Source organism: Rattus norvegicus, chromosome 10 (genome assembly GCF_021556685.1).
Source record: "Rattus norvegicus strain SHRSP/BbbUtx chromosome 10, alternate assembly SHRSP_T2T, whole genome shotgun sequence".
In the NCBI taxonomy this organism is placed as follows: Eukaryota; Metazoa; Chordata; class Mammalia; order Rodentia; family Muridae; genus Rattus; species Rattus norvegicus.
In genome coordinates this window covers 98,082,414-98,107,774 of record NC_141543.1, presented here as the reverse complement: position 1 = coordinate 98,107,774, position 25,361 = coordinate 98,082,414, and the positions used below count along the sequence as shown (strand labels likewise).

The window sequence follows — 25,361 nt, the reverse complement described above, 5'->3', positions numbered from 1 at the left end:
TTTAAGCATAAATTGTGTTTTGAGTGACAAAGAGCCATACCTAGCAAGAGATAACTGTTTCTAAGGACTAACGGTCACATGACTTAGGCACGTTAAAGACATGGAGGAACACAACTTGTCAAAAGCCCTGTGGGAGGGAAAATGGTGGAAGTCAGGTCTAAGTCCTTGTGCTTCGTGACCCTGAGGCACACATACAAGTTTGTATGGATGTTTATTTTTAAAAGTTAATTGAAATTGTGTTTCTTTTACCCATCTCATTTTCTTGATTTACTATATTTTCATTATAGTGTATATGTTGTCTAGGGACCTCTGGTTTTACTGTCTAAATTTTTTCCCTTGTCACTTTTTCAATAGACCGGCGTCAGAATATTCTAGTCCTGGCAGGCCTCTTAGCTGCTTTGTGGATGAGAATACTCCAATTACTGGAACAAATGGTGCAACATGTGGACAGTCTTCAGATCCCAGACTAGCAGAGAGGAGAGTCCGGTCTCAGCGACATAGAAATTACATGAGCAGGACACATTTACACACTCCTCCAGACCTACCCGAAGGCTATGGTATGATAACAGCAAAGGGGACATTCTCCTCGCTTTAGATCAGCAGAGAACTATTTGGGTTTGTTCTTTTGAGATGGGGTTTCTCTGTGTCACCTTGGCTGTCCTGGAGAGCTCTCTCTGTAGACCAGGCTGACCTCCAATTCAGCCGCTATCACTTAGCCAGAGAACTAACTTTTTTTTTTTTTTCCGGAGCTGGGGACCGAACCCAGGGCCTTGTGCTTGCTAGGCAAGCACTCTATCACTGAGCTAAATCCCCAACCCTGAGAACTAACCTTTTAAAGAATTGTTATTGTTGTCTGCTTTGAGATAGTGTCTCTCTCACACAGCCCAGGCAACCTCAAACTTCCAATATAGGCAGACGGCCCTTGAACTGCTGAAAGTCCCAATTCCCCACACCTTGGGTCTGTAAGTGTGTGCAGCACACTGTACTGTAGGTAGTAACATCTGAAAGTTGTTAGGCCTGGGAATGCTAGCGTGACTAAGACCCTGTGTTCACCTGTGGAATGGTCATGGGAGAAACATACTACACTAGCTAGATGGGGGGGGGGGGGCAATCGCAGTTTAGGGATTCTGTGTGAAAGTCAATATAATCTCCAGTTTTAAGAAGTCTGTAATTGTTAGAAGGCTAACACACAGTTCGGCCGTAGATAGTGATTTAGCTTGTATGCTCATTTATAATAAACTGTGGTAGTTCCGGATCACACAGGTATTATAGGAAGCTGACGGGGTGAAATGAGACACTGTACAGAGGTATAGCACTGCTACTATTGTGCAGGCTCGCTTAGACCACTAGTGTGACTTGGAGACAGATACTGACTTCCTTTTTTTCCCCTAATACTATAAATGTTGTAATAGTGACACCTAATGACCAAAATTGGGACTTTCTAAGTAACTTACTGTAGAATTTATATAACAATCATTTTGCAAACAAATGGTTATAGTTTTATTTTAAAATAAATTTCAGCCTCTTATTTTGAAAAAGTTTCATCTAACTGCTGTGTCCCATCAGTTGGCTTGCCATGCAGTGAGCCCTTCCAGTATGGGAAACAGACCTGGCTTTGCTTCAATACCAATCATATTATTTAACCCCTGAGAACCTAGATTTATCTTCTGTAAAATGAGAGGAATAATAGTAACAACCATGTAGGTTTGTTGTAAAAAATGACGTATCATCTCTAGTGAGGTGTCTATGTTTGGCATTAAAAAGGAAGTTAGGAAAATGTATCTGTTGTTACATTCATATTTTAGAGATAATTCCTGTGGGGTTTATCAGCCAGGTTATTTGGAGTAAAGGTGAATTGTATTTTTATAGTATGTGTGATTTGAGTTCAGATGTCCTTTTATAAGAATAAAACGGGAATAAAGTGGCTACCAAGGCTGAAGTTATTGTAGCTCTTGTCAGTATGGGGTTTTTCTTAGTGTTTGGGATTGAAGGCAGGCAAACAGTCAGTGAGCTTCTTCTGTCCTTGAAACAGTCCTTAGGTGGAAGTGGTCCATTGACTTCATTGCAGATCTGTAGACCCAGTGTGCTCGGATGTCAGCAGCAGCTTCTGTCTTTTTTTTTTTTCCGGAGCTGGGGACCGAACCCAGGGCTTGCTTGTGCTTGTGCTTGCTAGGCAAGCGCTCTACCACTGAGCTAAATCTCCAACTCCTAGCTTCTGTCTTAACATGGGCATTCTCACTGTAGTTTGTTAAAATGAGTTTCCATGAAAAAGGCAGCTGGAACATAGCACTCAAAGAAGCTCCTTTACTGTCTTTTCATCTTGGCTCATCTACGCCCTTCCAGGCTTTGGACTCAGTTTTCTTTCCTCAGAGTACACGAATTTCCATTGTGCTTTTAAAATCAGTTTTATGACTATGTGGTGTGTTTTGTTTACATTAGGGTCTTTTTTTTTTTTTTTTACCCTAGATGACCTGGAGTTTTGACAGGTAGCGCAGGCTAAACTTGGGCTTGTTGTCTCACTGCCTCTGCCTCCTGCATGCTGGGATTGCAGGTTTGTGATACCTGGCTTTTGCAGTCCAGAAAAAATGATACCTTATCACCGTTTGTAAAAGTATTTCCAGAGACTGAACAAGTGATTGGTTTTGTCGTAAGACAGGTCTCACTAAGTAGCCCTGATTGGCTTACAATTCACTGTGTAAACAAGGCTGACCTCAAAACTCAGATCTGCTTGCCTCTGCCTCTGAGTCGTGGGATCTACCATGCCTGTCCGAATAAATAATTTTTTTTTTTTTTGGTAAGAAATTAAACTGGAAATTGGGAGATTGGGAAAGTTTTATACTATTAGAGTATCAACCCAGTGTAATGGTGTTTGATTGAAAAACTGAGTATGTTTCCATCATTTTCTTTATTTTACAGAACAGAGGACAACACAACAGGGTCAGGTATATTTCTTACATACTCAGACTGGCGTGAGCACGTGGCATGATCCACGAGTGCCTAGGTAAGAACATAGCTTAATATTACTTTATTGTTTTGCTTGTTTGTTTGTTGTTGTTTTGTGGGTTGTTTGTTTGTTTGTTTGTTGAGACTAGGTCTTACTGTAGCCCTCACTGGCCTGTACTTGTTATGTAGACTACACTGACCTCAGACTCCTAAAGACCCACCTCCGAAGTGCTAAATGTGTGAGCTACTGTTCTTGGTCCTTAAGTACTCTTCACACCAACCATGGTTATCCATTTCACCCAGAATTTTCTCATTAAAAATAATTAACTTCTAGTGGGAAGGGGCTATAAACAAAAGAAAGAAATAAAAATTAACTGTTAAAAGCAGTGTATATAAAAATTTGGTTCTTCCTGATAGTGCTTCAGCTTGATACTTAGTGGAAAGTCTAGATACTGTGTATGGTCTCACCCTAGCTCCCTGCTAGTCTCAGACTCCTTTCCCTTCAGCACCGCTGCTAAAAATGTGGGGCAAAATACATGTCTGTGGGAGTCTGAAAAGTGATTTCAGAAACAGCATGCAAGCATACCCTTAAAGAGGGAGAGAGACCAGTAGGAGGGGAAGCAGTAGGAGCTGCAGGTCAGCAGACACAGTGTAATGCTAGGGCTTGAGAGGCTGCGACCGGGAAGAGGGGGGAGGGGAGGATGGTGGTTAAGTCACTGCCACTTACCGTCCTAACTGTTGTTTGCTCTGAGATGCGGTCCTTGTTTTTGCTTAGGCTGGTCATGAACTTCTCTACTAAAGTGACTCTCCTTCAGCCTCCTGAGTGCCCACACTGCCCAGGGAGCTATTAATGTTGAGTACCTTTATATTGCAGATAATGAGGTTTTCAGACATTAGTTATTTTGAGCTGTTTTCTCGTGAGCTGTATACTAGGTATCAAGTAGTCTAGCTGAAGTTACAAAAGAAAAAAAAAGACTTGATTTTTAATTGGAATCAGCTCTGTAGTGAACAAACACATTTATGTAATGAGGAGGATTTATATATGATACACTAGTCAGATCCAAAAACCTAGGCAAACAGTTTGTGGGGGAAGTGGGGAGATGAAGAGATCTTTCTTCCTAAAGCTTCTGTCCAAACTTCTATTATGTAGTTGAATCAGCAGCAGATGGGGCCCGACTGACTGCACCGGGGTTGCTTTGATACTGTGTCTTATAAATAAAATAGTTATATAATGAAGACATTTTACTGTGTTACAGAGTTTAGAACTAGAAGCTTTTGAGAGTGACAACCCAGAAAATGTGCTGTCATTAGTTATTCTACCAACTTTGCCATTTCTGTGTCTCCACAATGGTAGTGTTCTCTTTCCCCCCTCAATAAAATAATTTTTAGAAAACAGTAGTGAAGGGAGAGTTTTATATTTATTTTTATTAAGTTCACTGAAAGAAACCTAACGACCTAAAGTTTAGGACTCAAGGCTTTGTTAAATTGTGAGCTCTCCCCCAATAAATTATAAAATGTAAACAAAAGTCAAGCATGATAGAGTATGCCTTTAATTGCAGACCCAGATGTCAGTAAGTTTAAGGCTTGCCTGGTCCACATAGCTACATTGCAAGGTTCAGGCCAGCCAGGGCTTTATAATGAGACCCCATCTCAAACAGAAAAAACAAAGCAAAGCATGTTTTGTGTTGAAGGCCCAGTGGAGTCATGATGTACATACATAGTTCTAGCACTCAGGAAACAGAAGTCAGACGATCACAAGCTTTAGGCCAGCCTAACATACATAATGAGAGTCTGCCTCAAATAACAGCACAAGTTTTTTTTTTTTTTTTTTTTGGAGCTGGGAACAGCACAAGTTTTAAGTGGAGAAATGACATCTATATTTGAGTTAGACTTTCTTTTTTTTTTTTTTTTTTTGGTTCTTTTTTTTTTGGAGCTGGGGACCGAACCCAGGGCCTTGCGCTTCCTAGGCAAGCGCTCTACCACTGAGCTAAATCCCCAACCCCGAGTTAGACTTTCTTTAAGTTAACAATGTCCTGTATTATTTTTCTTTGTCTATATGGCCCAGTTATCTTTAAAAGTTGTGTTTTGTCTTTCAGTTTGTGGTATCATTTAGCAAATGTATCTCTTTTATGGGAGGTTATATGCTTTTTATATGCTTAAATCAGGCATTAAAAAAGCCTAGATAAGTCTGCTGCATCTCGTTAAAGGCACCAGTCAAGAAGTACAGTGGGTTTCTTTAAAAAGCTTGTCTATGGTGGATCTCTAAGTTTAAGGGCAGCCTGGTCTACAGAGTGAGTTTCTGGACAGCCAGGACTACACAGAGAAACCCTATGTCAAAAACTAAACCATAAAAAAACGAGCAAAAGAGCTTGTGTGTGGAGTACATCCAACTTAGCTCTGCTTAAAGACGCCCACAGTACTCCAGCAGCTAATGTCTTAGTTCTGTGTGGCGGTGGTTGGCTTCTTTCCTTAATTCCTGTCATGTTGCATACAACTGAAGCCTTCAAATGCAGACTTGTATTGTTTTTATGAAACTGTCTAACTTTTCATTTTTTTTAATCTCCATTTGAGCATAAAAATCATTTCTGGTGTTTTACTCTTTTAATTGGTACTTTTAGTTGTCACTGTAGATTTATACATTCTAATAAAATTATACAAAAGCAAATTCCACATTATATCAATAGTAGAATTATTTGTCCTTTATTTTTTGTAAAAGTTTGATCTAAAAAAAAAGCCACCTGTTCCTTTCAAATAATCTTTCCTCAATGACTCATCTTTGCAATTGTATGCCTCATTCGTTATTTTTATTATTTTCTTATGTTTCTTTTAAATCTGCAATGCTAGAGTTCAAACCCTGGGCTTGTATAGCCAAAACAAGCATTTATTATTTAGCTTGTATCTCCTATTGTTCTACATAATTTTTATGTCACATAGTTTTTAATTTTTTATTCATTTTTTTCCTGCATGTATATGTGTCCCATGTGCGTGTCTGGTATCCATGGAGGCCAGAAGAGGGCATTGGATCCCGTAGAACTGGCATTACAGGGGGTTGTGAGCTACCCCATGTAGGTGCTGGGGATCAAACCCCCAGTGTCCTCAACCACTAAGTCATCTCTTTCTCCAGCCCTTGTTTAAACATCACGCCCTATATTTTCTTTATGGTCTCTTTTAGTTGGAGCTCTCATTCTGTAGCTTAATGTTTATACTAGCTGTCACAATGTGGTCCCTCCTAAAGTCTTCATTGACCTTACAGTGTGTGAGGTTCCTTCTTGAATTTGGTGTATTGTGTTGTATTGTTTTTTTGATTTTGAGGTAGGTTCTTTATGGAGCTCTGACTGACATAGAATACACAGAAATTCACCTGCTTGTGCTGGGTTTAAAGGTGTGTGTGTGCGCGCGCGTGTGTGTGTGTGTGTGTGTGTGTGTGTGTGTGTGTGCGCGCGCGCGCGCGCATGTGTGTGTTTTAGATGATATAATTTTGGTCTACATCGCAGGCTGGGCTTGAACGTGCACTCTTCCTATTTCCTCAGCCTCTGGTTGCTGGGATTACTGTTAGATGCCACCATGCCTGCCTGATGTGTTACTTCATCTTTATTAGTTGACATTCTCTGGGAAGTTGTAGAATTGCTTCACGCTTTTGACCTCTCTGCTTGAGAAGTTCCAGGACTTCTTTCCCAATCTTGGTGCTGACCTCCACCTTCCCAGCTGCCTCTCAAGTCTCGCACTTGAGCTCGCTCCAGCATGGAGTCAGTTCTTCATTGGGAATTGAGGGTTCTCGGAGCTTTGCTTTGCCTCTTCTGTAGTGTTTTCAAGCCTTAGTTGTTCTGCAGCAGACAAGTGTCCAGGATCACTTAGGGCAGAAATCAGAATCACTATTTGAAGAACTCTTCCCGAGCTGGAAGTGGTCTCAGTGGATACCATACGTCTTCACCTGCAGCCTCCAACAACTGGATCACTCTGGGCTGGTCTCTCTCTGAGGAAGCTGTTGATCTAGCAGGACAGAGGGTAGAAATTTACGGTGCTGTTGCTGGTTTTTAAACAACCGGAGGAAGCAGTACACATAGGACAAGGTGGAGGAGAGCTAAGATCTTCTATGCTCTGGGCACCCCACCCCCCAGCCACTTCAGTGTGTTCAGCTGTGTTCTGTATGGTCCTGTGCATCCTTCCGGTGTGTGAAACAGTAGCAATGGTCCTTGTCTGTTAAAAGTACTCGAGCTCTCCTTTGTTACTGCAATAAGCCTTGAAGCAGTCTTCTTAGGTTTTTTTTTTTTTTTTTTTTTTTTTTTTCCGGAGCTGGGGACCGAACCCAGGGCCTTGCGCTTGCTAGGCAAGCACTCTACCACTGAGCTGAATCCCCAACCCCTTCTTAGGTATCTTTACCCCAGGGTTTTCTTCATGAAATTTATAGACTTCAAAATTTAAAACAACATAGTTATTTCAATTTTAAAAATGTTACGATTATTTCCAGGATCATGATTTTAGTACTGTCCCAGTTTTGCTTTGTTGGAGAACACACAGTCACTCATTGCATGCACATTTGTCTGCACTGGCTTTATGGTACAGTAAGACAGAAAACATTGAATAGAAATTTCTTCCATTATCGATGCTTGTAAAACAATACTTTCTGTCAAACAAATACTGATGTGTAGTTTATGTTGGCAGGTAGTGTGACTGCCCGTATTAATTTAAAATGTGTATTACATTAAAGCCTGGGACCTTACTAAATGCCAGACTATGTGATACGTTCTGAGCCATTTAGGGATTGGGTGTTGAATGTGCAAGTTGTGAAACCATTGGGAATTAAAGATTCCAGCGGAGCATCTCAGGTTTCTGAAACAATGCATTGTCTCAGACTTTGTGGACCTGCTCTGTGTCACAGACGCTTGCTCGGCCCAGCAAGCCCAGCAATGAGGTCTTTCTGCTGTGTATTTGTTTTGCAGGGATCTTAGCAACATCAATTGTGAAGAGCTCGGTCCTCTGCCTCCTGGGTGGGAGATCCGCAATACCGCGACAGGCAGAGTTTATTTCGTGGACCATAACAACAGAACAACACAGTTTACAGATCCTCGTCTCTCTGCTAACTTGCATTTAGTTTTAAAGTAAGTTTCAAGGCAGTACATTTGAAAATACTGTCTTAAGCAAGAGGACATGTATGTGCTTTTTACAATAAATGTGAAAGAATATGCACTTTCTTAAATTTACAATATTGACTTAGATTTATATGAGTTCTCTAGAGATAATCCAGGTTGGCCTTGAATTACTGCTGTGGCCTCGCAGACCTTCCTGCTTCTGCTGCTCAGTGTTCAGACTGTAGACAGGAACCACTGTACTGAGCTATGATTTACTTTTACTGATCAGAGTATAGGGAAGGAAATGAGATATTTTTCTCTGAAGTAGTACATATCTTACTTTCACTCTGCTTAAACAGGAAGTAGTACTGAAGTGTCAGGAAGAGGTATACCTGAGAAGTGCTCAGGCAAGAAGGCTGTTTACAGAGGCCATAGCTTGACCAGAAGTTGAGACTGAGCAGGCTAATTCTTTTTCTAACTATTTATGTGGTAAGTTTATTCTTGTGTATGTTATTTTGAGATAGGGTATCACTGAGTTGCCTAGGCTGGTCCTGAACTCACTCTGTGGCCTTAACAGTCCTTGAACTTGGGATCCTATATCTTAGGTACTCAACACTACCAAGCCTAACTTGAATCATTGTCACCTTATTTGATAGCACTAACAGACAGGGTCTTAGAGGAGAGCCCACTGTGGCCTTCACTCTGTAGCAGAGGATGGCCTGGCTTCTAATATGGGGTACCCTGCCTATCTTACAAAGTAGTTTTTATTCCTTTGTATAATTGTTTTAAGCTCATGCAGAGAGGGAGGAAGAAGGGTAGGTGAGTGTCTGTCTATGGCAAAAAATGTTCTTGGAGTAAATTCTTAGGCTATTGTCCAAATAATAAATTATTGGAGTTGGTTTAACTATTAGTCTAACTTTTAGGGAGCTGTTATACATGGATTATACATAACCTTAACAAACATTTGTAGATTGCTGTGATTCTAAGGGTTTTTTTTCCCTGTTTCAGCATTTTAGGAAGTGAGGGGAAATGTAGATTACTTTTTTTTTTTTTTTTCGGAGCTGGGGACCGAACCCAGGGCCTTGCGCTTGCTAGGCAAACGCTCTACCACTGAGCTAAATCCCCAACCCCGGAAATGTAGATTACTAATCAGATCATATAGAGGGCAACTATCTGTGCCAGCTTAGAGCCAGTCTTCAATCGAAACTAAAGGAGTTGGGAATTCCTTTTTGAGAGAAGCAGTGGGAGAAGCTGCCTGTTAAAAGTCTGTAGTAGGTTTGTGTGCACATTAAGGGCACCCTGCAGTTGCATTGTGGGTACCTGAATCTCCCCCAGTTCTGTCCTTCCTGGTCCCTTTGAGATACCGTGGTTACGTACTGTAGAGGGCTGTTTTTGATGTTATACAGTTAAACTGTTCTGTGTTTGAGGTCTCACCATATAATGTCTAAATGTTAGGGTACAAGCATTGTTGAACTATTGCAGAATATCGTTATTAGGACTCAGTAAATCACCCAGCCAAGGACACACATCCTTTGCCCAAAGCCCCTTTTTGAAAAAGAATCTTGAAGAGATGGCTCAGTGGTTAGGAGCACTGACTACTGCTCTTCCAGAGATCCTGAGTTCCAATTCCCAGCACCCACATGGTAGCTCACAACCATCTGTAATTGTTACTGACGCCGTCTTCTGATGTGCCTGAAGTCAGCTACATATATAAATAAAATAAATAAATCTTAAAAAAAAAAAGGAATCTTGCTTGAAAAGCATACTTTATACATTTAGCCCTCTATCAGTAAGGAAAATGGAGCTGTGGACAGTTTCATGGCTTTCCCAGAGGAACATAAAATGTGCTGTGAACTCAGCCTGACTGTGGGGTCTTCTCCCCCTTCCTCTTCCTGTTTTCACCCTTTAATACTATGCCTATTGTTTTTAAAGCAATGATAGAAATTCTACCTTATAATTAAAGGAAACTTTTAAAAGTAAAAATGAGGGCTGGAGAGATGGCTTAGCGGTTAAGAGCACCCGACTGCTCTTCCAGAGGTCCTGAGTTCAATTCCCAGCAACCACATGGTGGCTCACAACCATCTGTAATGAGATCTGATGCCCTCTTCTGGTGTGTCTGAAGACAGCTACAGTGTACTCATATATAATAAATGAATAAATCTTTAAAAAAAAAAGTAACAATGAACAAAGATTACAACTTGAATCTTTTCTGTTTGTCAGGCTTACTTATTTCAAGAAAATAATTTGCTTGATAAGGACTCTGCTTGTTGTCAGAGGCCTTGCAGGCAGCAGATTGGCATCCCCACTGCTTTCCGACCAGTGCTGATATCATCGTTCATATAACCGCCCCTTATATACCCTAGAATAGCTGAGGAGACAGGCTGCTTCATTGGTTTATTTTTGTGGTTTAGACAGAATCAGGTGTAGAAGGAATGAGCTGCCAGTTTAGGCTTCTGTTTGGTTTTTCCAGAAAAGGAGACTCTAGATGGTGGGGTGCTTGGCACCTGCCTGAGCTTTAAATAGGTGATGGGATGATGGGGAGGAAGTGGTATCTGGGCAATTCTTCTTAGCATCTGCATAAGGTTTGTGAGGCTTTTACCCTCAGTAACCAGTTCTGTCAGCCTGATAATCTGCCCCATAAGACTCAGACATTGATAGATTTCTCTTATAGGCTTATGCTGATTTAAATGTGTAATTGCAATCTTTTATTTTCTAAGGTCCTTTGATAACATTTCTGTTTATTTCTAGTCGTCAGAACCAGTTGAAAGACCAACAGCAACAGCAAGTGGTGTCGTTGTGTCCCGATGACACTGAGTGTCTGACAGTGCCAAGGTACAAGCGAGACTTGGTTCAAAAACTAAAGATCTTGCGGCAAGAACTTTCCCAACAGCAGCCTCAAGCTGGCCACTGCCGCATTGAGGTGTCAAGGGAAGAGATTTTTGAGGTAAATATATAAGCCTTAATTCCAATTAAAAGAAAATTAAATTCAGTGATTTGCTCTGTTTTTTTCCCCTCCGTTTTGAGACAGTCTCACTGTGTAGCTCTGGCTAGCCTGGAATTGTCTATATTGACCAGGCTGTTCTCAAACATCTGCCTCTGACTCCCTCCTTAAAGACTGGGATTAAAGGCATGCACTATCATGACTGTTTTACTCATTTTTTTTTGTTTTACTCATTTTTAAAAATTATTTTATTTATGTATTTTTTTAAATGTATGACTGTTCTGTATATACAGAAGAGGGTATCAGATCTCATTACAGATGGCTGTGAGCCACCACGTGGTTGCTGGAATCGAACTCAGGCCCTCTGGAAGAGCAGTCAGTGGTTTTTTTTGTTTTTTTCTTTTTTTTCTTTTTTTTTTCAGAGCTGGGGACCGAACCTAGGGCCTTGGGCTTGCTATGCAAGCGCTCTACCACTGAGCTAAATCCCCAACCCTACAGTCAGTGTCTTAACCGCTGAGCCATCTCTCCAGCCTGTTTTACTCTTTCTAAGAATACACTTTTGGAACTCATATCTGATTGGAGTAAAAGTATTCTCATATATTCTCTCTCTCTCTCTCTCTCTCTCTCTCTCTCTCTCTCTCTCTCTCTTTTTGCTCTCCCCCCACACCCATGTGCACATGTGTGTGCATCCACGTGTTTCAGAGACAAGGTTTTCCTGTGTAGCCCTGGCTGTCCTGAAACTCACTCTTTACACTAGGCTGGCTGTAACTCACAGAGATCTGCATCCTGATGAGTTTTTTGTCCTTGGTTACAGTGTCATTTGTATTTCAAAATGGTAGAAAGAGCATCTTCTCACCTGAAACACTAAATAATAGTAGTGATGCTTGTGCACTGGAAGGAAGGGTACAGAGGGCCCTGGTTCCCGGTCTTGGGAGGCAGAGGATTCTTCCTCAGAGGCTGCAGGTGCACTCAGGCCGTGATCATGGTCATGGCCAAGACTGCAGTCTTGGAGCTTGTGGAGGAAAGTAAGGCTTGAGATAAGAAGTAGATCCTGTCACCACGCTGGGCTTTGTGGTCAAGAACATAAAGATTGGGGGCTGGAGAAACCCCACAACCAACTATAACTCAAGATCCCAGGAGCACAATGGCCTCAGTGGACACCAACACATGCACCTGAGTAAAATAAAAATAAATCTTTAATAAGGGGCTGGGCGGTGTGGGGAGCTGGAGAGGTGGTTACGAGTATGACTGCTCTTCCAGAGCTCCTAAATTTAATTCCCAGGAACCACATGGTGGCTCACGCCATCTGCAATGGGATCCGATGTCCTTTTCTGGTGTGTCTGAAGACAGCAACAGTGTGCTCATAGTACATAAAATAAATATTTCTTTAAAAAAAAAATCAGGTCCCTAGCCAGAGATTCCTTCTCCCTGACCATCAGCTTCCAAAAATAGCTTCTTGGGGTGTTGGTCATAATTAAGGTTGTGAAGATGAGATTGAGGCAGTTTTAGAAATAGTCTTACACTGGCAGGTGGACAGTTCAAGGCATTCGTTGGCCATTGGAGACTGCAGTAGTCACATCGATGTTAGTGCTAGGTACAGGGCTAAGATAGCCACCAGCATTCAAGCACCCATCATCTTAGATAAACTCTCCATTGTCTTGGTACACACAGGCTACCAAAGGACTGAGATAATCAAACCCCATACTGTCCCAAGCATGGTAACAGACCATTGGCCCAGAGTCACTGGTATCATCCAAGATGCTGTTGTTGATGGCCAGGATTGACTGTGGCCACCCAGGGCTGCTTTTGATGCCATCTCCAAGATCTACAGCTACCCCAGACCTGGAGAAAAAGACGTGCTCACCAAGTCGGGAACTACCTGATTATCTTAGGATATTCGTTCTAGGGTCTCTGTACAGAAGAGTCAGGATCCAGCTTTGGATACCATAAACGGATTTTTATATAAGAAAAAGTGAAGCAAGCCCATTTGAAAAAAAAAAAAAAGATAAAGGCATGTGACACCACACCTAACTATGCAATCACAGCTCTTGGGAGTTAGAGTTAGAAATAGGCAGATCTCTACAAGATCAGGGTCAACCTAGTCTATATAGCAATTTCTAGGCCATCCAGAGGCCAACATTATCTACATAGGAAGTTCAAGGCCAATCTGGGCTTTGTTAGGGTCAATCTTGACCCTGTCCCCAGTATACAATTGCCTGTGTGGTTAATCTTTCATGTATGTTCTTTTAGAAGTGTGCTTATTTTACTTTAGTTTCTACTAGTGCCTCTGACAGAAATTAGTTTTACGAATTAGAGGAAAAGAAAACTCTTTTTTTTTTTTTTTCTTTTTTCTTTTTTTTGGAGCTGGGGACCGAACCCAGGGCCTTGCGCTTGCTAGGCAAGCGCTCTACCACTGAGCTAAATCCCCAACCCAAAAACTTTTAAATTAAAGGCTGAAGCCCCTAATGATGGTAATATATTAAAATTATTTTTCAGGAATCATATCGACAAGTCATGAAAATGAGACCAAAGGATCTATGGAAGCGATTAATGATAAAATTTCGAGGAGAAGAAGGCCTTGACTATGGAGGAGTTGCCAGGTAAATTCATGGATGTCTATTTATTAATTGTTCATTCAGTCATCATCTGTTTATTTATAGTTAATCCGTGAGTTTTTGCCTGTGTGTCTGAAGATGTAGCATGTGCATGTAGTGCCCAAGGAGGCCAAAAAAGGACATAGGACCCTGTGGAAGTTGAGTTACAGACTGTTGTGAACCACTCTGTGGATGCTGGGAGCACAGCCCAGGTCCTCTGCAAGGCCAGACAGTGCTCGCTCTCTCTCTCTTTTTTTTAAAACTAATTTATTTACTTTATGAATATGAGTACACTCTAGCTGTCTTCACACACTAGAAGAGGGCATCAGATCCCATTACAGATGATTGAGAGCCATCATGTGGTTACTGGGAATTGAACTCAGGACCTCTGGAAGAGCAGTCCGTGCTCTTAACTACTGAACCATCTCTTCAGTCCCCATATGGATCTTTGTATTAGACAAAATTAAAATACACCTATAACGTGTAACTGTCATGGATGTGAAGTATAAAACTCCCCACTGTTTGCAAGACAGATGCAGTCCCCGTGGGTTTATTCACCATGAGATGACAGTCTCGGAAGCGGAGTTAATACTTAGGGTCAGGGAAGCCCTGCAGCACTCTGTAGGACTGGCTGGCCTGTGTTCTCACATCATCAGCACATCTTATTTCCTCTGTCAGTTCTAAACTGAATGCTGCTTCTCTTGCTTGCTAAACAAGCACGTATCATATTTGCTTACTCATACACATGTATGTCTCACAATGGTCCTTAAGAGTATTTTAATAGAGCAGATATTATATGCTGTTTATGCTATGTTCTTAGTCATACATTGAATCCAACTTACTTTTTTTTTTTTTTTTTGGTTCTTTTTTTCGGAGCTGGGGACCGAACCCAGGGCCTTGCGCTTCCTAGGTAAGCGCTCTACCACTGAGCTAAATCCCCAGCCCCTCCAACTTACTTTTTTGATGGCATGTGTGCTGTCAGAATTTTTTTCAGGTATAACATTTACTTTACATAAATGCAGGAGAACCATAGCCCTGGGCAAAACTATTGAAAGGACAGCTAAGTAGTCCTGTTCTCCTGTTCTAAATCCAACCTAAGTAAACTGTGTTTTCACCAAGTTCTGTAACTCAGGCTTTTACCTAAAAATGTGCACTTTCTGTACTTTCTTTGGTTTATAGTTCTTTCATAACTATTCTGTGTGTTTTTATAGAATTTTAATATTTGTGTCTGTTCAGGTTATTTCTTTTATTAAAACTTATACGTTAAAATATAATTGCATTACTTTTGTCCTCCTTTCTTCTCTCTAGCCCCTCTCATGTCCCCTCAAATTAATAGCCTCTTTTTCTTTATCATTGTTACATAAATGTATAACTGTATAAGTCCAACATGGTCAGATAGTTTAGTGTGGTTTGGGTGTATGATTTCAGGCCTGAAGAGTTTATATCGGATAACCAGTTGGACTCCTCCCTAGGGAAGCCAGTTCTCTCTGTCAGCGGTCATTAGTTACCTGTAGTACTGTGTCTGGGCTTGGGCTCCCACGAGATCTCCTTCTGTGTTAGCATGTCTATTGATGATGTCATTCAGGTTTTGTTTAGATAGCCACCCCATTGCAATATCATGGGTGGAGCCCCCCCTGTCTTTTCTAGAGGCATTTATAGCAGACTTCCTGGTCCTCTGGCTCTCACAGTCTTCCCAACACCTCTTCTGAACTCAGCCTTGGACCTTAGGTGTCGAAGTTGTAGTGTAGGTGTGTCTATCCATTGGGTTTGGGTTCCCTGTGATCCATTTATCTCTGCATTATGATCAGTTGTGGTTTCCTGTAACTGTCTCCATTTGCTGTAAAGAAAAGCTTCTTTGAAGAAGGATGAGAGTTACACATATCTGAGGGTAAAAAGGTAGATTTTAGAATGAAATTAGAAATTATGTTGATCTGGCAGAACGGTGGTAATACGTGCTCTTAAGATTCCTGACTTCATTAGCCTCTGGCAGTTTTCAGCACCACACATGGTTTTCTTCCTGTTGATGGTTCTAATGTCTAATTAGACAGCTGTTAGTTATCACTAAGACAGGCGTGCCACAACTGCACCTTTATGCATTTAACAGTGGTCATCGATCTATTGCTTCCCTTCCTTGACACCTTGCATAGTACTTTATGGGACTATGAAAGCAAGACTGTCAGATAACCACTTCCGGCTTAGACCCAGCTCAAATCCTCTGAATCCTGTGTCTTAGGCATACAGTGCCTTCAGCCATAGCTGTAAGGCTTTACCTTCAACCTCTTGAGAGGCAACCAAAGGCAATAGCAGTAGCTTCCATTATTTTGAGAGTCACTTAGACTACACTGACCAACAACTGTAGCAGACATTTTGAATGGCTGGTATTGGAGTTTTGATAAGGTACTCTAATGGCTCTTCTGAGGAATATTGTCAGCCCAAGGGGCATAACTTTATCTTTCTGGCTATGCCTGTGCTTATATGCATTACATATAACTTTAGGTAAATATAAAATAATACGATTTCTTGAGGTTTTATCAAGAATCCTTAGTGTTTATCCCACCTTCCTTTCCAATTAAATTCTCACCCCATTTCCCTTTTCATATCATCTGAATCCTGCTTCCTCTCCTCAAACCCACCCCTAACCCCCGTGGCTCCTTTTCCTTTCCCAGTCTCTGCAGTTACTCCAGGTTATATACTTATATATGAAGATTTGCAGCTAGGAATCGCAGAACATGCAGCACTTGTCTTTCTGGGTCTGGGTCACCTCATTCCATATAATCTTTTCTAGCTCGATCCATTTACTGCATAGTTTAGATTTTCAAAAAAAATATCTTTTGCATGTCGAGTTTAGAAGTTTAATTCCTGTGGGTTTATTTACTTAGAAATAGAATTTGAATATTAGGAAAACATTTGTCTGCTACTGACAGCCATTGTCCAGATCAGGTGGGTAGTCTCTTTAAAATGACCTCATTGCTACAGACGTAGGTGGGTAGATGGCATGTGAACATGAATGAGTGGGCTGTGCTGTCTGACTAAAGCGGTCAGTTTTCCTCTATGTGTATTCTAAACACTTGGGAAAATGAGGACAAAAATCCAGCTTTCTTTTTAGAAAAACATAATGCACACAGCAAAGCAAAGCACACGATCAGGTTAGTGAGCAGGTTAGTGGGAGCTGCGTGTGCAGAGATGCACATTCTGGTTCTGCTCTTCAGTCTGTTTTCACCATCACATAACAGTAATTTGATTTCACCTTTGTCATGTCATAGAATGTGAGGCATTTTCCCTTAGTTTGTTGTTAACAGTATTAGGTCCTAGACTAGTCATTTCATTGTCACCAAAATGACAGTCATCTTTTATTGAAAAATATGAAGAATTTGATAAATTGGCAGTAGTGCTTTTTATGTTGATGCTTTAAAGACATTGATGTAGGCCGGGCATGGTGGCACACACTTTTAATCCCAGCACTTTGGAGGCAGAGGCAGGCGGATCTCTAAGTTTGAGGCCAGCCTGATCTACAGAGTGAGTTCTAGGCCAGCCAGGACTGTTACACAGAGAAATCCTGTCTCCAAAAAAAAAAAAAAAAACCTAACCAAACAAAAGTGTTGACAAGAAAGGTTAGAAAAAGGGCTTAGGTTTAAAACAGGCTTTAATGGCATCTTGATATTTTTTGAGAGGTCAAGGTAGGAGAACCACATGTTCAAGACTTGCCTGGAATGCAGAGTAAATCAAGGCCAGCTTGGGGAAACAAGAGCTATCTCAAAGAAACAGAAGTAAGAGGCCTGGGGATATAGCTCAGTGGTACAGCACTTGCCTAGCGTGTACAGAGCTCTATGTTTTATCTCCAGTACACAAAGAGGAAGGAGAAGTATATGGGGCATGGCCCAAGAAGGCCAGTGTCCACCTATACCCAAAGCTTTGGGATCTGGGTGTGCTTCCTGGTTTGCTTGAGGCTTTATACAGGAAATTTATATGATGATGAGATAGGCATTGACACTCCTTACTAAAACTGTGCCACAGAGCACTCCACTGCTCAAAAAGAAAGAATAAATTTCTGTTGTGTTTTGTGTCTTTTTTGAGACAGGGTTTTTGTATATGTCCTAACCTTCCTAGAACTTGACAGGTAGACTAAGCTGGCCTGAAACTCACAGGGATCTGCCTGCCTATTGTATCGTTATGAATCTAGTATGAATCTGTCTGATAGAAACAGACATTAGATGATTTCTTAGATGATTTGTGGGTTATAAATTTTTATACCATTTAAAGTGGTCAGACTAGAGAGCTGCAGCTCCTCATGAGCTCCTGAACTTCTAAGTAGCAGAACCTTTACGCTCTCTGATGCAAAAGTATAATAAAGTTGTTCCAAGTTATGAACCATAACAGTATAATAATAATTGTTCTTCAAACTTAAAAGAACTGTGGAGACTGGGCATAGTGCAGCTTGCCTTGCATCCTAGCACTCGAGAGACAGAGCAGGTGGATCTGAGTTTGAGGCCAGCCTAGGTAAAGTCCAGCAGGTTAAGGTGTTGCCATGCAGTCAGAGTTCAGTCCCCAGCCCACATGAGTGAAAGGAGAAAACGAACTCTGTGGAGTTGTCCTCTGACTCCCACATGTATTCTGTGACATAGCATATTTACACACATCGTGCATGCCCATAATAATAAAATTTAAAAATTAAAATCATTTAATAGAGTGACTAATGGCATATCTTAATTAATAAATTACTTTATCTTGTTTTCTAGGGAATGGTTGTATCTCCTGTCGCATGAAATGTTGAATCCTTACTACGGTCTCTTCCAGTATTCAAGAGATGATATCTACACGTTACAGATCAATCCCGATTCTGCAGTTAATCCGGTATGAGCTGTGGTCACAATAGTGTGAATGTGCTGGGATCCACTCTGCTCTCGTCTGTAAATGTCAGTGTGATCCTCACACAGGAATCATTTGGCTGATCCTGGCCACACCCTCTGATTCAGCAATTCCTCTTCTTGAAAGTTGTCCCAGTAAATGATTACTTCTGTGCGCTGCATTGGTTCACTAGGCTATCTGCTATTAATTATCCTCCACTGGACACAACACAGGTGTCCATGCAGAGGATTGATGAAATTATGACATAAAATAGTGTAAATGGTTGTTCTTGATCTAGTAGTGTGTGCTTGGAAGGCTGAGACTAGACTGCACTGCATTGTGAGACCCTGTTTCAGAGTAAAAAAGGAAAGAAACCAACACAGATTATGAAATTAGACATGGAGTCTCTGGGTGTGTGGGCTCACACCTGATCCCAGTGCTTTCCAGGCTAAGGCAGCAGAGCATGAATGTTCTGACACTTGTAAGTTGTAAGAGCAACTTGGATTATGGTATAAGACCCTGTTTCTGAAAACAAAAAGGTACAGAACCATATTCTTGTTATGTAAGTACTGTCCTTATGACTGTGGTATAGTTCATTGCTTTAAACTTCAATAGAAAGTGCTTGTGAGAGTTACATGAGACCTGCATATTAAGCATTTAGTTCTATAATGCATAATTAAATTCTTAAATTAAGGCAGGGCTGTTGCTCAGTGGCTGTTGTTGACTGGCATCTGAGAGACTCTAGGTTGATCCCCAGCACCAGCTTCCTGTCCACGTCGCTACTAGTTTGTTACTTTGTAATTATCTCTGTTCTGTTCCCAGACAGGGCACGCTATGAGATGGATATGATGTGGGATGCAGATGTGTGTTTATGCTAAGTGATGTTAAGTTATACAATAGTGTAATGCAGCTGTGGTAGATATTTATAAGAGAAAACATTAAAAGGTCTGCACCATAAAACTGATAATCATGTTATCTGGGTGTTAGAGAATGGGTAATATTTAATATCCTCTTGCTCGTTTTATCTAAATATTTTAAAGTAAACATGCGTTTCTTAAAATAGATATTTTAAAGACAAAACGCGTTTTAAAATTAAAGATTACTTATTAAATTGAAAAGCAAAAGAATTTAAAAGTACAGGTATCTAGTCAGCCAAACAATATGGTGAGAAGATCACTGTATCTACATGTGGTGACCAGGACTAGTTGGGAAGCTCTTTGTTATGGTGAAGCTGCTCACAGCTGTCCGTCTGCCTGTCATGACCTTTGCAGGGCGCTTCCCAGGAGTGGACCCAGTCCCCTGGGTTTCATCACCTTGCTGTTCTCCTCATGAGTATTCTCTCCGGATACTGTCCAAATGTGGACTAGTCCCATAGGGACTAATTAATTTTTGTATAAACAGTAGTCGGTGGATTAATTCAAGTGTGACACCAAATCCATGTCTTAACAACATGGTGTCCTGAAGTTCAGTCTCTGGCTGGCCAAGGAGGCAATTAGAGGATCAGCAGCTTTACTTGACAGTGCACTCAGAACAGGGTGTGCAAGTAGCTTTGCAAAAGTTTGTCAGGGATCATTTTCTAAAGGGCCTTTGCCCTGAGCGCGATGTGGGCATGGTGGCTCATACCTGTAATCCCAGCAGTAGGGAAAGTGCCTGGGCTACAAGGAAAGCCCTGTCTCAGAAACAAACAAACAAAACCAAAGGGAGAAAAAAAACCAAAAACAAAAAACAGAGGGAGAGGGGAGGGAGGGAGATGAAGGAAGGAAAAAAATGTTGCTTAAATATTTACTTTTTATTAAGACAGTTTACTGAAGAGTTTCTAACTTATTTATGTCCTTTTTTTCATTTCAGGAGCATTTGTCCTATTTCCACTTTGTTGGACGAATAATGGGAATGGCTGTATTCCATGGACATTATATTGATGGTGGTTTCACATTACCTTTTTATAAACAGTTGCTTGGGAAGTCAATTACTTTGGACGACATGGAGCTAGTTGATCCAGACCTTCATAATAGTTTGGTGTGGATACTGTACGTATTGAATCTTACATCTGTTTATCACAGTTAGCATCTGAGCTTTTAAAAAGATACAAGCTAGGAGTGGAGAGAGAGCTCAGTAGCTAACAGCCCTTACTGCCCTTGTAGAAGACTCAGTTCAGTTCCCAGGACTCTTCAAGAGGCAGATCATGAAGTTCCAGGGCATCTGATGCCTCCTCCAGCCTTCACAGTCACACAGGCACACACACAGTCTACATAGTCACACAGGCACACACAGTCTACATAGTCACACAGGCACACACACAGTCTACATATCACACGGGCACACACGGAGTCTACAGAGTCACACAGGCACACACACAGTCTACATAGTCACACAGGCACACACAGTGTCTACATAGTCACACAGGCACACACACAGTCTACATAGTCACACAGGCACACACAGTCTACATAGTCACACAGGCACACACAGTCTACATAGTCACACAGGCACACACGGAGTCTACAGAGTCACACAGGCACACACACAGTCTACAGAGTCACACAGGCACACACAGTCTACTTAGTCACACAGGCACACACAGTCTACATAGTCACACAGGCACACACACAGTCTACAGAGTCACACAGGCACACACACAGTCTACAGAGTCACACAGGCACACACGGAGTCTACAGAGTCACACAGGCACACACAGTCTACATAGTCACACAGGCACACACAGTCTACATAGTCACACAGGCACACACAGTCTACATAGTCACACAGGCACACACAGTCTACATAGTCACACGGGCACACACACAGTCTACATAGTCACACAGGCACACACACAGTCTACATAGTCACACGGGCACACACAGTCTACATAGTCACACGGGCACACACAGTCTACATAGTCACACAGGCACACACAGTCTACATAGTCACACGGGCACACACACAGTCTACATAGTCACACAGGCACACACACAGTCTACATAGTCACACGGGCACACACAGTCTACATAGTCACACAGGCACACACAGTCTACATAGTCACACGGGCACACACAGTCTACATAGTCACACGGGCACACACACAGTCTACATAGTCACACGGGCACACACAGTCTACATAGTCACACGGGCACACACACAGTCTACATAGTCACACAGGCACACACAGTCTACATAGTCACACAGGCACACACAGTCTACATAGTCACACAGGCACACACAGTCTACATAGTCACACAGGCACACACACAGTCTACAGAGTCACACAGGCACACACACAGTCTACAGAGTCACACAGGCACACACGGAGTCTACAGAGTCACACAGGCACACACAGTCTACATAGTCACACAGGCACACACAGTCTACATAGTCACACAGGCACACACAGTCTACATAGTCACACAGGCACACACAGTCTACATAGTCACACGGGCACACACACAGTCTACATAGTCACACAGGCACACACACAGTCTACATAGTCACACGGGCACACACAGTCTACATAGTCACACGGGCACACACAGTCTACATAGTCACACAGGCACACACAGTCTACATAGTCACACGGGCACACACACAGTCTACATAGTCACACAGGCACACACACAGTCTACATAGTCACACGGGCACACACAGTCTACATAGTCACACAGGCACACACAGTCTACATAGTCACACGGGCACACACAGTCTACATAGTCACACGGGCACACACAGTCTACATAGTCACACGGGCACACACAGTCTACATAGTCACACGGGCACACACACAGTCTACATAGTCACACGGGCACACACACAGTCTACATAGTCACACGGGCACACACGAAGTCTACATAGTCACACGGGCACACACACAGTCTACATAGTCACACGGGCACACACACAGTCTACATAGTCACACAGGCACACACACAGTCTACATAGTCACACAGGCACACACGAAGTCTACATAGTCACACAGGCACACACACACAGTCTACATAGTCACACAGGCACACACGAAGTCTACATAGATGACTGCTGAGAGGAGAATTGGTTTTCTGCAGGGATGAGTGGCCAGATAGGTTACCTAATCCCAAGTAATCCAGTATGTATCTGTGTGTAGGGCGGATTACTTGGATTAGGTAACCTATCATTGACAGCCTGTAGCTCTCCATCTAGGTGGGAAGCCTTGAGACATTTCCCCCATCTTTGTTGGCATGACAAGTGGTGTTTCATTACGTGGATCTTGTTTACGAAGCCATATTGTGGAATTTTCCTATCATGAGACTGTCTCATGGCAGGTCTCCTGGTGTCTGGTTCTTGGGATCTTCTGACATCTTCCTGGACCTTGTGTAGGGGTTGCACTGTGGGTTATCAAGCTGGGTCACTTACTCTCTGCTTTAGGACAAGCTGTGGATCACTGCAATTTCCATTTGCTGCAAAAAGAAGTGGAACACTTACCAGGCCTGGCAAACCTGATCTAGGCCTTTCTGGAAGTCTCCTATTACTACTTTGAAAAGGAAAATTAATCTAGTATAGATTGATCATCCCTTGTCTGAAGTCCTTGGGTCTAGAAAGTATTTCTGATTTTGATCCTCTCCCCAGTTTTAGATTGTTTGCTTATCCTTGAGATCTTTGGAGGGAGAGACCCAAGTTTAAACACAATTCATTTCATATACACTTTACACACATGCCCTGATGGTAATTCCTAACTGTTTTATTTTGAATTTCAGATTTCCAGACTGAGAGTGCTCATTTTAAGCTAAAACACTAAATGTAATAATATTCTAAGACTAAGGCAGATTCTGTCTCAGCCGACATGTGACAAGACAGTAAATTCTAAATACTAGGAAATGGTAACAGAATCACAACCTACCATGTAGGCTCCAGGGACTGAACTCAGGTTATGGTCATGCAGTGAGCACTTTCCACACTGAGTGTGAAATAAACGCAGGTCCTCTGGAAGAACAGCCAGTGTTCTTTTTACATCTGGCCTGTCCTATTATTTCATTTTAATGAAGGCAGTGATTGACTGAACCATAATGAACTGCTAGCTGATTCTGCCTGGGAAGGTGCACAGAGCTCACAGATCACTTTCTCCCTGAAAATATTCAAGTGTTTGCTCATGTTCAGAAGAGCCTTTTCTCTGGATATAAAAAATGTTTTGTTGTTCTCAAAGAGTCTCACTTTGACAGAACCCGTTCTTGTTGCTCGGGAAGTAAAATGCTGTCTGTATTTATGAGGAGAAATCTCTTTGACTTTTCTGTGCAAGTAAAGGTAGCATGATAGCATAAGAACTGGTGGGAGGAGTTTGGTCCTTTAACTGCTACACTGCAGTACTGTCTTAGCTGAACGCCACACCTAGGAACACGCTGTAGGAGGTGTGAGGTAGGCTCCCCTGTTAATGTGTCTCTTTTGTTTCTTATCTAGTGAAAATGATATCACAGGTGTTCTGGACCATACCTTCTGTGTTGAACATAACGCATATGGTGAAATTATTCAGCATGAACTCAAACCAAATGGCAAAAGTATTCCTGTTACTGAAGAAAATAAAAAAGAATATGTCAGGTAAATGCTTGAATTAAAAAAGCTACAGGTGGGGTTGGGGATTTAGCTCAGTGGTAGAGCACTTGCCTAGCAAACGCAAGGCCCTGGGTTCGGTCCCCAGCTCCGAAAAAAAATAAAAAATAAAAAATAAAAAAAAAAAAGCTACAGGTTATCAATATATAAAGACATTTAGTGTTTAGGAAATGTTATTTACTGCTGGCACAAACTTCCTGTGGAACTTTGTCGAGATTGGTAGCTGGGGTTGGTAGCTGGGCAAAGAGTAGTAGGGATGTGCGCTGCTGGTGCCTAAGCTGTCAACTGGCACAGCTGAAAGGCCAAGGCGGGCCTTCTGACTTAGCTGCGAGGCCTCAGCCAGGATGCACCAATGACTGGCTTTTATGACTCACTGGGCTCCAGTGTGCTATCAAAGGATGCTCCCCTTCTTGGGCTCTCAGTAAGATGGGCTTCTCTCTCATGGTCTGCTGACACTGCAGAGCTCAGAAGCTACTAGCCCTCCCCATCCCCTTTTGGAGACAAGGTCTTATGTAGACTATACTGGCCTCCAACTTACTATATAGCTGAGGATGACCTTGATTCCCCAATCTCTTGCCTTTCCTTCCAAGTCTAGGACAGCAGGTCTGATGTTTGTCTTGCTTGTCTGTCTGTGCAACATGTGCATGCCTGGTCCCTTGGAGGCCAGAATAGGCCGTTACATTCCTTGGTACTGAGTTACAGATGGTTGTGAGCTGCCCTGTGGGCACTAGGAATCAAGCTCAGGACCTCTGCAAGAACAACCAGTGCTCTTAATTGCTGAGCCATCTCTCCAGCCTGCGCCTGGTTTTTTCTTAGTCTACATGCACTTGTGGCCAGCATGATCTCTGCTGTGAAGTGACACACTGAGCAGCCTGGTTCCTTATGAACATGGAAATACCCTGCAAGCAACCCAAGTTTTAGAACTCTTTTACAGAAATATACGTGTAGCTAAGTGTGAATAAGGATGTTCCGTTAATTTTAAAAGCCCAGAAATATTCTTAAGCTGGGTATGTTGATGCACACCTCTGATCTCAGGAGGCAGGAGGATCAGGTATATAGAAAGTGTTCGTGGCTGACCTGTAGCCAGCCAGTATCTTTTTTTTTTTTTTTTTTTTTTTTTTTTTCCGGAGCTGGGGACCAAACCCAGGGCCTTGCGCTTGCTAGGCAAGATTTTTTTTTTTTTTTAAATTGGATATTTTTATTTACATTTCAAATGTTACTCCCTTTCCCAGTTTCCCTACCATAAGCCCCTATCCCATCCCCCTCCCCTTCTTCTATAGGGGCATTCCCCCTCACCAACTACCCCCCTTTTCACCCCCCCTGACATCTCCTGGCAGGACCAAGGGCTTCTCCTTCCATTGGTGCCCAACCATCCTCTGCTACATATGAAGTTGGAGCCCA

The 25,361-nt window shown here is 42.1% G+C and overlaps 1 protein-coding gene across 4 annotated transcripts in view; it reads left to right on the top strand.

Moving 5' to 3' along the window:
• The window catches only part of Smurf2 (SMAD specific E3 ubiquitin protein ligase 2), a 102,129-nt gene that overhangs the window by 66,455 nt on the left and 10,313 nt on the right, over positions 1 to 25,361 (top strand). For 3 of the 4 annotated variants that reach the window (NM_001107061.3, XM_087572440.1, XM_087572441.1), the window contains 8 exon segments: positions 355 to 557; positions 2,917 to 3,001; positions 7,884 to 8,042; positions 10,761 to 10,956; positions 13,450 to 13,553; positions 18,284 to 18,398; positions 20,241 to 20,419; positions 23,811 to 23,948. In NM_001107061.3, coding sequence (NP_001100531.1) covers positions 355 to 557; positions 2,917 to 3,001; positions 7,884 to 8,042; positions 10,761 to 10,956; positions 13,450 to 13,553; positions 18,284 to 18,398; positions 20,241 to 20,419; positions 23,811 to 23,948 — 1,179 coding nt within the window. 4 annotated transcript variants of the gene reach the window in all.